Source organism: Dryobates pubescens, chromosome 20 (genome assembly GCF_014839835.1).
Source record: "Dryobates pubescens isolate bDryPub1 chromosome 20, bDryPub1.pri, whole genome shotgun sequence".
NCBI classification, from domain to species: domain Eukaryota; kingdom Metazoa; phylum Chordata; class Aves; order Piciformes; family Picidae; genus Dryobates; species Dryobates pubescens.
This window is the reverse complement of record NC_071631.1, coordinates 2,220,818-2,236,632: the sequence shown is the minus strand read 5'-3', so window position 1 is coordinate 2,236,632 and position 15,815 is coordinate 2,220,818. Positions and strand designations below refer to the sequence as shown.

The 15,815-nt window shown below is 51.1% G+C and overlaps 1 protein-coding gene across 1 annotated transcript; it reads left to right on the top strand.

Annotated features, from left to right (window-relative positions):
• The first annotated feature begins 26 nt into the window (after nucleotides 1-26).
• On the top strand, nucleotides 27-6,400 carry ZBTB8B (zinc finger and BTB domain containing 8B). The gene is made up of 4 exons (XM_054170663.1): nucleotides 27-51; nucleotides 349-1,321; nucleotides 4,245-4,423; nucleotides 5,902-6,400. Exons 1-4 carry the CDS (start codon nucleotides 49-51, stop codon nucleotides 6,211-6,213), a joined length of 1,467 nt encoding a protein of 488 aa, XP_054026638.1. The 5' UTR covers nucleotides 27-48; the 3' UTR covers nucleotides 6,214-6,400.
• Nucleotides 6,401-15,815: the final 9,415 nt, after the last annotated feature.

Below are 15,815 nucleotides of genomic sequence, written 5' to 3'. Positions count from 1 at the left end.
CCGGGAGGGAGCGGGAGGGCGGCTGGCGATTGAGAAGGTGGGCTGCGGATGGTGAGCGCGGGCGTGCTCCGGGGATGCCGGCTTATGAGGTGGAAAAACCTCCCGGGAGCGGAGAAGGAGTGAGGGTCCGTGGGGAGGTGGCGGTGTCGCGGCTGCTCCCGACCCCTCCGGTTCCCGCCGTCCGGCAGTGACCCTCCGCTCTGGGGAGAGGCTGGGCGGGTCGGTCCCCCGGAGCTGATGGTGCTTTCCCGCTGACCCTGGCAGCCAGCGGTGGCGGCGGTGGCGGGTGGATCTGTCCTTTCCCGGGAGTTCTCCTGCTTGACGGTGCCTTCTGATTGACCCCGGCAGCGAGCAGAGGCAGCGGCGGCGGGAGCGATGGAGATGCAGTCGTACTACACCAAGCTGCTGGGAGAGCTCAACGAGCAGCGCAAGAGGGACTTCTTCTGTGACTGCAGCATCATCGTGGAGGGGAGGATCTTCAAAGCGCACAAAAACATTCTGTTTGCCAACAGCGGCTACTTCCGAGCCCTGCTGATTCACTACATCCAAGACAGCGGACGCCACAGCACCGCCTCCCTGGACATTGTCACCTCGGAAGCCTTCTCCATCATCCTCGATTTCCTTTATTCTGGGAAGCTAGATCTCTGTGGGGAAAACGTTATCGAGGTGATGTCTGCAGCTAGCTATCTGCAGATGACCGATGTGGTCAACTTCTGCAAAACGTACATAAGGTCCTCCTTAGATATTTGCAGGAAAATAGAGAGAGAAGCTGCTTTTTACCAGGCCGATAGCGGGAGCGCTAGCTCTGCGAGAGAGGGCACCTCCTGCAGCTCCAAGAGCCAGTGCTCTGCCTCTGGCTCTTCCCTGCAGGAAAAGGAAAGGATTTCGGATTGCCAAAGGGACCCTCCCTGCGGGGAGTGCAGCAGCTGCCACCCCCTGGAGCTGGTGGTCAGAGAGCCTGCGAGCAGCGACTGCCCGGACGACGTCAACTCCTCGCTGCCCAGAGCGGTGGAGCCCAAAGTAGAGTTTGACTCTGATGAAGTGGAGGTGGAAGTCGGTGACCGCCTGCCCCAGTACCCCACCCCGCTCTCCCTCGAGCAGGTGGAAGAGGGCCTGCAGGGTGGGCAGGCCGTGGACCTGGCCTGCAATAACTACCACATGAAACAGTTCCTAGAGGCCCTGCTGCGCAACAGCTCCGCTCAGAGGAAGGATGATGTGGTTCATCACTTTGTCCGGGGCTTTGAGGGTAGGCCAGAGGACCCAGGGGTAGCCATGAGTTCCATGATGGACATTCACAGCGACTGGTATGGTGAGGACACAGGTGAGAGGACTCTGGGGGGTGTAGTCTGTACAAGTGAGGAGAAAACCTGCTTAGCTGTGCCACTTCCTTTGTTACTCTCCTTCTTGTTGAGGGTTCTGTTGCTGACTATTATGCCTTAGCCAAATAAAGGATTGTTCTGGACTTCCAAAGCAAGCTGTACTCATTTATTCAGTGCAGCATTTGGCAGGTAAGGATTTCTAACTGCTTTTACAAAGTCTCTCTGAAACAGGGCCTGGAGCTTGGTGTTGGTGACACTGCTTCAATAAAACTCCTCTGGGGGCCTTGTTGAATTCTTTTAATGTTATGAGAGGAAGAGTTTTGTGGTGGTGGTGGTGGTGTAAAGAGCAATGGGAAAGATAAACTGAGCTGCCACAAGAGGGATCTGCTGTGGAGCCTAACAGAGCACAACAACTCCTTCTTCCCCAGGAGCTCCTGCCAGCAGCTCAGCTGCTGGGTGATATCTGTTTGCTGATAACTTTCAGCTTCAAAAGGGCAGAAATTTGGTTTATTCTACACCAAGTGATACCTAGAAAGTCTTTAACAGCTTTAAACTCTCTGGTGTTGATAAAGACAAGGATTAACTTTTACCTCTAGGGGCAGACTCGTTTTTCAGCTGCTGTCACCTGGGGTTCTGCTGCTCTGCCAAGCCCAGGCCCCAGCTGGGATGTGTCATGCCAGCAGGAAGGATCTCCTAGCAGCAGTGTCAGGGACCTGGAGCAGAAGGTGACATCCATACACATTTCTCCTGAAGTGGGCAATAAGGATCTGGGCATTTTGCCTGCTGATGGTAACGTGGCACACACCTTCTCTCGTCCCAGCTGCCTCATGGAGATGGGAGGTGGCTCTGGAAGTGCCATCAGGATGTGAGAAAGGAGATAGTGCTGCAGGCAGCAGAGGAGGAATGTGTCACTCAGTCTTCTACCCTTTGTAGCAAGCTTAAGTTCATAGAATCATAGAACAGTTGGGTTGGAAGAGACCTTAAAGACCATTTAGTTCCAATCCCTCCACCATGGACACCTTCCACTAGCCCAGGTTGCTCAAGGCCTCATGTTGATGTCATGCATGCATCATGTCTGTGCCAAGCATGCATCTGTGATCTTAGAGCAAATCAAACCCAATGTCCTCTCTCTCTGCTTTAAAAGTCAGGCATCTGGTAAGGTCACAAGTCACCAAACCCCTGAAGTGCTGCCCCCAGGTCACTCCTGTGGGTTGTGGTGTGTAGCAAGGCAGGAGCATCTCACACACAAACCTTCCTTGCTTGCTTGCTTCCTCTCCTGAAATCTTCAGGTTGTTAATGAGTCACTAGAAGGGAAAGTGGTAGAAGCCATCAGGGGTTGTGAGAAGGCAGTAGAAACTGTGAGTGTTTAGCAGAATGGGAGTCTCTCTTCTCTGCTTGTGGTGCTCCTGCTGCTTTCACAAGACACCTGGAGTGAGAAAGACAAAGCCCTGATGAAGGCTCTCTCCTGCATTCAGCCTGACAGGTGAGAGCAATGCCACCGACTTCCAAGTGTCCACAAGTGTTCAGTCATCCTGGTCCCCTTCAGGGCTGGGGGAGGGTGAACAGGCACCTCTGGAGAGCCTGGAAGCAAAGGAGGGCCAAGAAGTGCTTCTCTTCTTCTAAATGGAGCTCTGAATGCCCAGCAGGGGTTAGCAACACCTTGTGAAGGTGCAGAGTGGAGGGAGAGTCCTTTCACCCTCACCTTAATGCTGGCCACTCCCTTTGATTGAGTCTGGGTTGGCCAAACCTTAGGAGAAGGAATGTTCTCTCCAGCCCCACCTGCTTTGGTGTAACTCGAAGAGCTCCAGGCTTGCTGTGGAAACACTTCCCTGAGTCAGAAACAGGGAGAGCTGAACTTCTTCATACAACATCTCAACCTTTTGTGCTGGAGAGAGGAGGCTCAGTCTGGGCTGCTGCTGCAAAACAGGGCAAGAGCCCTGGGTCTGTAGAATGTGGGCTTCAAATTCAGTTCTCTCTCTTTGTGTCTTTTTGCACCCAGCTTCCTACATCAGATAATTGCTTTTTGGCCCAAGGGAAAGGCTCACCAGCAAAGGTCACCAAGTGGAGCTCTTCAGCCTCTCGCTTCCAATAGTAATGCTCAAAGGAATGGCAGCAGAAGCAAGGATTTGGATTCTCAGGTGGCCTCCCCACCTCCATTTTAATGCACTTGGGAAGAGCAGATGAGGAATTCTTGTTCTGCCTGTGGTTGGTGTCCAAGGTTTTCATTTCCAAAGCAGTTTGTGGCTGGTGGTGTCTTAGAAAGCCTCCTGCTTGCCTTTTATTTCTATGTGATGTTGCAGAGACCACACTGAACTGCAGGCTGGACCTGAGGAGCAATTTCTTTGCTGCAAAGAGTGGTCAGGGATTGGCACGGGCTGCCCAGGGAGGTGGTGGAGTCCCCAGCCCTAGAGGTGTTGAAGAAATGAGATGTGGCACTTCAGGGCATGGTTGAATGGTGGTAGAGGTGTTAGGCAGGAGGTTGGATTTGATGATCTTCGAGGTCTTTTCCAGCCTTGATAAGTTCTACACCGTTCTGGCACTTAAGCAGCTTCTTTAAATACACCTGATTTGGTTTCCTGTTGTGAGCCAGCAGCAGTGTGTCAGCAGCGTGAGTGTAGGCAGGCTGAGGTCTGAGGGACTCCTGCAGCAGCACCGAGTTGTCTCCTCAGATTGCACCAGGAATGCCAGGTGAGCCAGAGAGGGGAAAGCATTGACTTCATGTGCTTTAGCTACTAACTGACCTCCCCCTCTCCAGCTTCTGGGGAAGGCTGTGTGGACGTGGCCCCTCAGGCCGCGGTGGTCTTGACAGTTGGACTTGATGAGCTGGGAGGCGAGACTCAAATCCGCAGCGAGGAGGAGGAGGAGAAGCCAAGAGAGCCGACCCCGGCGAGCCTGCCCTAACTGCCTGTGTTTTCTCCCCCCAAGGTGACGTGCTGGTGGTGCCAATCAAGCTGCACAAGTGCCCGTTCTGCCCCTACACGGCGAAGCAGAAGGGGATCCTGAAGCGGCACATCCGCTCGCACACCGGGGAGAGGCCCTACCCCTGCGAGACCTGCGGCAAGCGCTTCACCCGCCAGGAGCACCTCCGCAGCCATGCGCTCAGCGTGAGTCTGCCAGCCTCTCCTGGGGAGCTTCACCATGCTTCTGCTCTTTCCTAGAGTCATCACAGAGTTGTCAGGCTTGGAAGGGAGCTCAAGGCTCAGCCAGTCCCAACCCCCCTGCCACGGGCAGGGACACCTCACACTGCAGCAGGTTGCTCACAGCCACCTCCAGCCTGGCTGCAAACACCTCCGGGGATGAGGCTTCCACCACCTCCCTGGGCAACCTGTGCCAGGCTCTCACCACCCTCCTGGGGAACAACTTCTTCCTAACATCCAATCTGAATCTCCCCATTTCTAGTTTTGTTCCATCCCCCCCAGTCCTGTCACTCCCTGACACCCTCAAAAGTCCCTCCCCAGCTTTCTGTAGCCCCCTTCAGATACTGGAAGGCCACAATTAGGTCTCCTCAGAGCCTTCTCTTCTCCAGACTGAACAGCCCCAACTCCCTCAGTCTGTCCTCATAGGAGAGGAGCTCCAGCCCTCTGCTCATCAACCTGCTGGGGACTGCTGGCATTTCCCAAAACAACACTGGGCAAAGCAGTCACTGCTGATCCCAGGGCAGCTTTTCTAATGACCAATTCCAGGCACTGATGTTTGGTTCCTTGGTGTTTGTGTAGCTCCAGAGCTTTGTTGTTGCAAATGCTCCCTCCCTGGTGCTGTTCAAGGCCAGGATGGATGGAGCCCTTGAGCAACCTGGGCTGGTGGGAGGTGTCCCTGCCCATGGCAGGGGGCTTGGAATTAGATGATCTTTAAGGTCCCTTCCAACCCATTCTGGAATCTAGGAAATGTGATGGGATCAGAGAGCCACTTTGGTTGGCAAAGCTCTTTAAGATCACCCAGTCCAACCCAGTCTCTAACTCTGCCAAACCTGGTGCTAAACCATGGCCCTCAGCACCACCTCTCTGCCTCTTTTAAATGCCTCCAGGGATGGGAATTCAGCCACCTCCCTGGGGAGCCTCTTCCAGCCTTTGGTCATCTGCCCTCTAGTTTAACTGTAGATGACTTGATGATCTTGGAGGTCTTCAGCCAAGGCAATTCAGTGATTCTCTGTACTTGTGTAGCCCCTAATCTTCAGCACTGCACATGTGGTGAGATCATCTGTCCTTTAGCTTATCACAGGATGCTTTAGGTTGGAGGGGACCTTAAAGATCATCCAGCTCCAACCCCACTGCCACAGGCAGGGACACCTCCCACCAGCCTCATCCAACCTGGCCTTGAACACCCCCAGGGAGGGGACATCCACAACCTCCCTGGGCAACCTGTTCCACCCTCACTGGCAAGAATTTCTTCCTGATCTCCAGTCTCAGTCTCCCCTCTTCCCTCTGCATCCCCCCCCTCACCCTATCCCTCCAAGCCCTTTGCATAAGTCCCGCAGGGGGCAGATGTTTCCCTGGTTTATCTTTATCCGAACCACCGCCCCAGAAAGAGCTAAACCAGAGGGCAGATTTCCCTTCTCACCCCAGGGTTTTCTTGCTGCCTGCAGGTGCACCGCTCCAACAAGCCAATCATCTGCAAGGGCTGCAGGAGAACCTTCACCAGCAGCCTGTCCCCAGGGCTGCGCCGCTTCGGGCTGTGCGACAGCTGCACCTGCGTCACCACCACCCACGAGGACTCCATGCCCATCAACCTCAGCCTCATGGAGCCTTCATCAGAAGGCCAGGAGAAGGGGGATGCTGATAATGATTGGCCCATCTATGTGGAGTCTGGAGAGGAAAATGATCCAGCTGATGATGATGATGGGGATGACAAGCAGGAGATCCACAGGAGCTTGTTGGACCGAGAGACTCTCATGTAGCAGTGAGAGGAGAGTGGGAGCAGGGACAGAAACCTCTCTGTTTGACCCCAAACCTCTCTGTTTGACCCCAAACCTCTCTGTTTGACCCAGTTTGTGAGACTGAGCTGGATTTTGTTACTGCACTTTTTTGGCTTTCTTTTAAACACAGGAATGGGGAGAATTGGAATTCTTAATGCTTTGAAGTTTTCAGTGCTGTGCACCAGAAAGCTGTGAAGAACCTTTTGCTTGGGGGGGCGTGGGGGTGGGGTGTGGGGGTCACAGAGGTCGTACTCCAGCAGCTCCTGGTGGTGTCTCTGCCTCCTCGTTTGGATTTGGCAGGTGGAACATCTCTGCTGGTTTGGTAAGAAGGGTTCTTCATGGAGTGCTGTCATGGTCCTCAAGACCTGATCTGAAGGGGGCACCAGGTTCTCTGTGAAGATGGCATGAAGGGGGCACCAGGTACCTTGTGAAGATGGCATGAAGTGGAACACGTTGCCCAGGGAGGTGGTGGAAGCCTCATCCCTGGAGGTTTTTGCAGCCAGGCTGGATGTGGCTGTGAGCAACCTGCTGTAGTGTGAGGTGTCCCTGCCCATGGCAGGGGGGTTGGAGCTGGCTGAGCCTTGAGGCCCCTTCCAGCCCTGACAACTCTGTGGTAAGATCTGAGCTCTGCACAGGAAACAGCTCTGAAAACCCTTTCTGAAGCAGCTGGGCAGGAAATCTCAGACATGTTTATCAGCCTCTTTGTGTGCAAACCCTTTTCTTGCTCCTTTGCTGTGTTTTCCTCTAGTCCTTGGTGATCCTTCTCATGGTTTACCTTGGTGTGAGTTTATCCAAGCCCTGGTTGGTTCTGTTGGGGTTTTTGTAAACCTCAGCTTGGACCTCCTGGGGTTTTGGTTTTTATTTTGGTGGGATGGGTAAAGTTTGACTTGGAAAGGAAGTAAGCTTTGGATTTCTTTTTGTTTACCTTTCTAGTAGCAAAGTGATATGAAATAAGCTAGGAAGAAAATGCACCCCCAACAGAAATGCTGTAAGCTGCTGTTTCCTACTGGAGACAGAACTGAACTGTACTGTGAAATGTGACTGTTACTGCTTCTCTGCTCTGCTGTCCATAAGGCTTGCACCAAAAGGCAAACTGTGGGAGTCTTTCTAGCTGGGGTAGGAGGCTGGATCAGGAGCCTGCAGGGCAGACAAAGACTGGGCAGCTCCTCCCACTTACCACTGCTTGAGGTGCTTAGTTTTCCCCAGTAGATGGAACCTCAAAAGCAGAGAGCCCTCTGATGTAACCAGTTTGGTGTTCTGCACACTTGGTGCTTTTATTTTACATAGTGGGGGGAAAAAACAATCCAACAAACCCAAAGAGCAGCTCAGGTTCCCTGCCTGCTTCATCCCACAGCAAAACATTTGTCCCATAGTGATGCAGCCCAGAAGGCAAAGCCTACCCTAGGCTGCATCCAGAGGAGTGTGGCCAGCAGGGCAGGAGAAGGGATTCTGCTCTTTACTCTGCTCTGCTGAGACCTCACCTCCAATGCTGCCTCCAGTTCTGCTGTCCTCAGCAGAAGAAGGACACAGAGCTGCTGGAGTGAGGCCAGAGGAGGCCACGAAGGTGATCCAAGGGCTGGAGCAGCTCTGCTGTGAGGACAGGCTGAGGGAGCTGGGGGTGTTCAGCCTGGAGAAGAGAAAGCTCCAGGGGCACCTCAGAGCTGCCTCCCAATAGCAGAAGGGATCCTGCAGGAAGGCTGCAGAGGGACTTTTCCTGAGGGTGTCTGGTCATTTGCTGGTCATTCTAGCATGGAGATGCCACCTCCTTGTAAATAACTGGCTGCTAGAGCATGGTTCTGGCTGCTGCACCACAACTGAGCAGTCAGACGATGTAGCTTCCAGCCTGGCTGAGCTGTGCAGGGCTGGGGGCTGGCCAGCTCTGAAACTCTGAGGACATTCAGAGCAGGGAAAATGAACCTCTTGTGCAAGTCCACTCGTGGTAAGAGCTGCAGGAGTTGGCTGCAGAACCCTTCAGTGATTTCCCCCCTCACCCTCCCTTTAACCCGGCTTCCTTTGGTCTTAGAGATTGTTCTTGTGTGTCTTGTGCCTAGAGAATGGAGCTGTGCTAAGGTCTGTGTAGTGTGGGGACATGGGGGGGGGGGGGGGGGGGGGGGGTTGTGTCACTGATCACATTCCTGATCCCAAGGGACCACCAGAGTGGGATTTGTTTCCTGTGGAACTGTCATTTTGTGCTGCTTTGTTTGCAATGGAGTCCTTCAGCTGTGGTGGTATTTAGGAGGGGATGTAGCTGATCCACATTCTTGTGACCAGATGTTCATGTAACTCTGTTTGCTGTGCTTTTCCACTTGGGTTTGGGTTGTTTTGGGGTTGCTTGGTTGGTTGTTTTGGGATGTTTTGATTCCTGAACTCTTCCATTGTAGATCCAGCCTCTTACAAGCTTTGAGAAAAGGATGTGGCTGCTAAAAATACAGCCTGGAGAAGAGAAGGCTCCAGGGGGGACCTTAGAGCTGCCTGCCAGGACCTGAAGGGTTCCTCCAGGAAGGCTGCAGAGGGACTTCTCCTGAAGCTGTCTGGAGACAGGACAAGGGGGAATGGTTTGAAGCTGAGGGAGAGCAGGGTGAGACTGGAGCTGAGGACTTGGAGGTCTTTTCCAACCAAAGCAATGCTACTCCTCACCAGCAGGGCCACACTCATAAAGCAGCATGGAAGAGTCAAACAGATTTGTAAGAGTTGGTCTCAAACACTAAATCAGAAGCTTCAAGATTGAATGTGATCCTGACCTTGGCTCATGGCAGTTAAGAGGGGTAGGTCAGTGAGACTGGCACAGGCTGCCCAGGGAGGCTGTGGGTGCCTCCTCCCTGGGGGTGTTCAGGGCCAGGTTTGATGAGGCTCTGAGCAGCTGAGTCTAGCTGAGAGGTGTCCCTGCCCGGGGCAGGGAGGTTGGAGCAGATGAGCTCCGAGGTCCCTTCCAACCTGAACCACTCTGTGATTGATGAATTGCAAATTCCTGTGGTGCTTGATGACCAATCCCCAAAATGCTGTTTGTAGGCAACTGACTTCTGCCAGGATCTCTTTCTCAAAGTTTTTTAAGGGCCATGCCACATATCCTAAAGTCTTAGCTCTGTGTCATTGCCTCTGTTCAGGGGTCCAAGGTTTCGCAGGTACTTTGCAGGCAGCTGCAGCGTATTTCAGTGGAGGAATACAGCCTGCACTGCTCTTGGGAGCTTGGGGAAACCTCTTGGTGCAAGACTCTGTAAACCTTCCAAACGTGGTGGTTGAACTCTACTGATGTTTTGTAAAGCAGTTTCATAACTGAAGTCCTTTAGTCTAGTTTCAATGACAAATTCCTTCTACACACACACAGAGGGGAAAAAACAATTGCTGTTTGTAGAAGGGACTTGGATTCTGTTTGTGGATCTTGGAGCAGTCTGAAGCTTTCTCTCTCTCTCTTTCTTCCTTCCTTTTTTTTATTTTCTGGATTGTCTACAAAATAAAACTCCTCTGAGAGGCTTGCTTGGATTCTTTATTATTAGCATTGTTAGCATTATGGTTATCAGCATTAGATTGATTGATTGATTGATTATGTCTTATTCTCCTGTTCCAAAGCTGACTGAGCAAACCTGGCAATGTCATAGGTGAATAGAATAGAATAGAGTTAAGGCTCACTGCATTTATTATCATTATCATCATCTTTATCATTGCCTTCATCTTCCCCACCATCCCCTTCCCCCACCATCCCCTTCCCCCACCATCCCCTTCCCCCACCATCCCCTTCCCCCACCATCCCCTTCCCCCACCATCCCCTTCCCCCACCATCCCCTTCCCCCACCATCCCCTTCCCCCACCATCCCCTTCCCCCACCATCCCCTTCCCTTCCTCTCCACCATCCCCTTCCCTTCCTCTCCACCATCCCCTTCCCTTCCTCTCCACCATCCCCTTCCCTTCCTCCCCACCCTCCCCTCCCCTCCACCATCCCCTCCCCTCCACCATCCCCTCCCCTCCACCATCCCCTTCCCCCACCATCCCCTTCCCCCACCATCCCCTTCCCCCACCATCCCCTTCCCCCACCATCCCCTTCCCCCACCATCCCCTTCCCCCACCATCCCCTTCCCCCACCATCCCCTTCCCCCACCATCCCCTTCCCCCACCATCCCCTTCCCCCACCATCCCCTTCCCCCACCATCCCCTTCCCCCACCATCCCCTTCCCCCACCATCCCCTTCCCCCACCATCCCCTTCCCCCACCATCCCCTTCCCCCACCATCCCCTTCCCCCACCATCCCCTTCCCCCACCATCCCCTTCCCCCACCATCCCCTTCCCCCACCTCCATCTTATTATCAGCATGATATTTGTTTATCTATTATTTATTGGTTATTATTAATTATTATTGGTTTATTAAGTAATAGTGTTAATATTAACATTATTAATATTGTGCTAGTAATACTATTAATTAATCTTATTAAAATAGTAACATTACAATTTAATTCTAATTAATGCTAATTTAATAGTATGAAATGTTTGTTAAGTAATATTATTAGCATTAATATTATTAGCATTAATATTATTAGCATTAATATTATTATTAATATTATTATTAATATTATTAGCATTAATATTATTATTAATATTATTATTAATATTAGCATTAATATTAGCATTAATATTATTAGCAATATTATTATCAATATTGTTATTATCAATATTATTATTATCAATATTATTATTATCAATATTATTATTAACAATATTATTATTAACAATATTATTATTAACAATATTATTAACAATATTATTAACATTAATATTATTAACAATATTATTAACAATAATATTATTAACAATATTATTAACATTAATATTATTAATATTACTGTTATGCTATTAATACTATTAATTAATATTAATAGAATAATAATAATATCAGCATTATCAGCAGTGTCATAGATTAAGCCTCACATTTTTGTTGTTATTTTCATCATCACCCTTATTATCATCTTCATCAATTATTAGCATATTAATTTATGTAGTTGTTATTTTCCTGTTCCAGAGTTGACTGAGCAGACCTGGGAGCATCATAGATTAAGGCTTCACATTCTTGCTATTATTGTTATTAATACTAATTTTTCTTCTTGTTATTTATTTTAGTAATCATCATCATCCTCCTCACCATCATTCTCATTTTTATGGTATTAATTTATTAGTTATTTTCCTGCTCCAGAGTTGACTGAGCAGGCCTGGCAGTGTCCCAGGTCAAGGCTCCCATTTTTGTTATTATTTATTCTTATTATTTATTTTCATCATCATCATCATTATTATTATCATATTAATTCATGTATTTCTTCTTTTCCTGCTCCAGAGTTGACTGAGCAGACCTGGCAGTGGCCTAGCTTCAGGCTCACATCTCAATTCCTGGGAATTAAAAAAAGACTTAAATCCAGTTCCGGGGACGGTTTGCAAGCAAGAATCCGATTCGTGGTGAGAAAGGATCCCAAAAGCTGCTCTCAGCTTCACCCCCAGCCAACCAGGGCCTTTTGCAGAAGGTCTTCTATATCATTAACACTGATTTTTGTTTCCTTGCCAGCCTTTGTTGGTTTATGATCGAGGCCGCAAAGATGCTCCGAGGGCTGGAGCAGCTCTGCTGGCAGCGCAGGCTGAGGGGGCTGGGGGCAGCGCAGGCTGAGGGAGCTGGGGGCAGCGCAGGCTGAGGGGGCTGGGGGCAGCGCAGGCTGAGGGGGCTGGGGGCAGCGCGGGCTGGGGGCAGCGCAGGCTGAGGGGGCTGGGGGCAGCGCAGGCTGAGGGGGCTGGGGGCAGCGCGGGCTGGGGGCAGCGCAGGCTGAGGGGGCTGGGGGCAGCGCAGGCTGAGGGGGCTGGGGGCAGCGCAGGCTGAGGGGGCTGGGGGCAGCGCAGGCTGAGGGAGCTGGGGGCAGCGCAGGCTGAGGGGGCTGGGGGCAGCGCAGGCTGAGGGAGCTGAGCCTGGCAAAGAGAAGACACCAAGGGGACCTTAGAGCTGCCTCCCAATACCTGATGGAATCCCACAGATTGGAAGGCTGCAGAGAGGCTTTTCATGAGGGTGTCCGGCAATAAGTCAACATAGATGAGCTCTATGCAAATACGCTGCCAGCTGTAGGGGCCAGTTGGGGCTGGGTTGAAGATAAGAATATCATTCTGCTGGCACACATCATCAGCTCTTACTGGTGGTGTTGCTGGCACAGAAAACTCCACAGTGGAGAACAGCTGAAGTGGCACAGGTCAAAGGCTGACATGCACTGACTGACAAGGTTCATTTGCTGCAATGAAGGAGAGTCCAGCGTAGAACCACAGAGCTGCTGCAGGCAGTGGAACATCTCCCTGTGAGGCCAGGCTGAGGGAGCTGGGGCTTGGAGCAGAGCAGCCTGAGGGCTGCCCTCATTGCTGGGGATAAAGATGTGCAGGGCTGGAGCCAGGCACTGCTCAGGGATGGCCAAGGACAACACGAGGGGCACTGGGGGCAAGCTGGAGCAGAAGCCAAAGGAATATAAGGAGAAACTTTGTCCCTGTGAGGGTGCTGAGCCCTGGAGCAGGCTGCCCAGAGAGGTTGTGGAGTCTCCTGCTCTGGAGAGATTCAAAACCCACCTGGATGTGTTCCTGTGTGCCCTGTCCTGGGTGATGCTGCTCTGGCAGGAGGCTTGGACCAGATCATAGAATCATAGAACCAACCAGGTTGGAAAAGACCTCAGAGATCCTCAAGTCCAACCTATGACCCAACACCTCCTGACAACTAAACCCTGGCTCCAAGTGCCACATCCAGTCCTTTCCTGAACACCTCCAGGGACCTCCCTGGGCAGCACATCCCAGTGGCCAATCTCTCCTTCTGGGAAGAACTTTCTCCTCACCTCCAGCCTAAACTTCCCCTGGCACAGCTTGAGGCTGTGACCTCTTGTTCTGTTGCTGATTGCTTGGGAGAAGAGACCAACCTCCACTGATGATCTTTGGAGGTCCCTTCCCAAGCCCTAGCGCCCTGTGAGTAATTCACCAAGGGCTTTAGTTTACCTCTTGAAAATGACTGAACGTGACCCTGGGCTGAAGCAGCACAAATCCTTGAAGAAAGAAATAAAGCAGCTTCCATGTTTGTTTTCCACTGGATCACAACCTGGGGGAACTCATTAATTTACCTTTATTTATTTATTTATTTGAGGTGTGTGCTGGAAATGTCCTTAATGAGCCAATGTGAACAGCAGGAATTTTAATCCATCCTCTTGAAAACAAACCCAAACCCCCCCCCCCCCCCAAGAAAATATTGCTTTGAAATGAGGTTTCCTCCTCTTACAGGAAAAGTCTTTCTTCTGAGGCTATTTTTGCTCCTTTCAAAGCTTGTGAGAAACTTTGGGTGACACAAAGATCAGCATTTTAAAATGCCTTTTAGTGGTGTTATTTTTTTGGTAGCAGCTCATAGGCAAAGTTGCTAATTGCTCCGTGTCAGGAAACCTTTCTGTGTTGCAGGACTTAATGCCTTGAGGAATACAAAGTATGCAAGATAAGAGCAGATCCCTGTCGTGATGAAAGGGCTTTTACAGCTCCAAAGAGGTGGTCTGGAGACGGGGGAACAAACAAGACACCCAAAATGGATTGAGGAGGAGATGACAGTTTTCACCTAATACTCTGCCAGCTTCTCTCTGGCTTCAGCTCATTAGCCCAGGCAGCACCTTTGCTCTCAGCATCTTCCCTGTGATGAAGCCAGCAGACTCGGCTGTGGTTTCTGTAGTTCTGTTGTCTCCACCAAGATCCTGGGCTGGGGCCATCCCTACAAGAAGGACATTGAAGTGCTGGAGCAGGTCCAGAGAAGGGCAACCAAACTGGGGAAGGGGCTGGAGAGCAGCAGCTGAGGGAGCTGGGGATGTTCAGCCTCAAGAAAAGGAGGCTGAGGGGAGACCACCTGGCTCTCTACAGCTCCCTGGAAAAGGGCTGGAGTGAGGTGGGGTTGGTCTCTTCTCCCTAGTAGCAACAAACAGGGTGAGAGGACACAGCCTGAAGTTGCCCCAAGGGATGTTTAGGTTGGACATAAGGAAAAACTTCTCAAAGGGTTGTCGAGGCCTGGATCAGGCTGCCCAGGGCAGTGGCTGAGTCACCATCCCTGGAAGTGCCCAATAGCCCACAGAGATGCGGTGCTAAGGGACATAGGTTAGTGATGACTTGGCAGTTGGGTTAATGGTTGGCCTCAACGATCTTGGAGGTCTTTCCCAACCTTTATGATTCTCAAACCAGCACAAAATCGGTCCCTCTGCAGACACAGAAGCAAAGCCTCTTCCTGGCCTTTCCCAGCAGCAGGAGCAGGCTCCTGGGCAGGGTTTCTGAAGCACTCCAAGCAGAGCACTTGCAACGTCACTGAGCATTCTACTGGAGCTACCCTAGCTACCACTGCATTTTTCCCCCTTGGTTTTTAAGATTCTATTGCCTGCTCCCAGCAGATGGAGAACCCTTGAGGTCCTATTAATAGTGATAGCAACTATCAAGTGGAGCACTCTCCATCACCTGGAAAGTCAGCTGAGTCAAGCAGCAAATTCCTTCAAATCCCTCTTTAATTTTATAGCTCTCACCTGCTTCATTTTGTCCCTGAGCTTGGACACCTCTCTCTCCACAGCCACTTGCACAGAGCCAGGCCAGGCTTTTATCATTTCTCTTTTCCTTTCCAGATCCATTACAGGTTGCTGTCTCCATGCTTTGGAGCGACCCCAGTGCTGATGGCGCAGGGTTGAGGGCGAGGAGCTGTGAGAAGCTGGCTGCTGGGGCTGAGTGGCCAAGACAGGATAATGTGTGCCAGCAGAACGGCTACTTCAAGATACTCTTATCTTCAACCCAGCTTCAACTGACACCTGCAGCTGGGAGCATATTTGCATAGAGCTCATCTGTGTTGATTTATCACCAGGCACCCTCACAGAAAGGACAAAGATGCTGAAGGTCCTCTGGGCTGACTTTGGAAGCAGTTCTGCTAAGGCTCTCCTCAGGCTTTGACACGAAAGCAAGAGGAATGGAATGAAATGCCCAGGTGACGCTGCTGAGGGGGTGGCTGCAGCCCAGCAGCAGGATGTGGCTGGCAAAGGCTGGCCACTTGTAGGTACATCAGGCTGAGATGTTTTCAGTTGATCATTAACATCATTACCCAGTGGACTCCAAAGATGAATGTAAAAGACTCTGTGAGTTCCACTGGCTTTCCTTCTTCAGGAATGATTAACACTGGTCAGGTAGCACATGGAGTCCCACCAGCAGAATGGATCTCCTGGAAAGATCTTTAAAGCCTGCTTGTGGATGGAGGTGGAACCTGCAAACCTTTGGGTGTTCAGGGAAAAGGGAGAAGCAGGCTGGTGGGAAAAAAAATGTTGGGGCAATGTAAATGGCTATAAATGACCACAAACAATTGTTAGATGGTGCACTTGGATGAGGCTTCTAAAGATTGTTAGAGTCTTTGTAGGTCTATCCCATTTTGGCTACAATGGAAACGGTTTCAAGATGGAAAGTCAGAGGTTTATGGGAGGGAAGGTGAGGAAGGACACAAAGGATGAGGCTAAGGCAGAACGGCTCCCACTGGAAAACAGATATATAGGAGCAGTAACTGGGGTGTCAAGAGCACAGAAAAGACCCTGGTGGCA

Excerpts from the sequence above, each read along its gene's own strand:
- ZBTB8B (XM_054170663.1), top strand. Across the intron at positions 1,322-4,244 it reads CTGGTATGGTGAGGACACAG|GTGACGTGCTGGTGGTGCCA; the intron begins GTGAGAGGACTC and ends TCTCCCCCCAAG. Across the intron at positions 4,424-5,901 it reads TCCGCAGCCATGCGCTCAGC|GTGCACCGCTCCAACAAGCC; the intron begins GTGAGTCTGCCA and ends TGCTGCCTGCAG.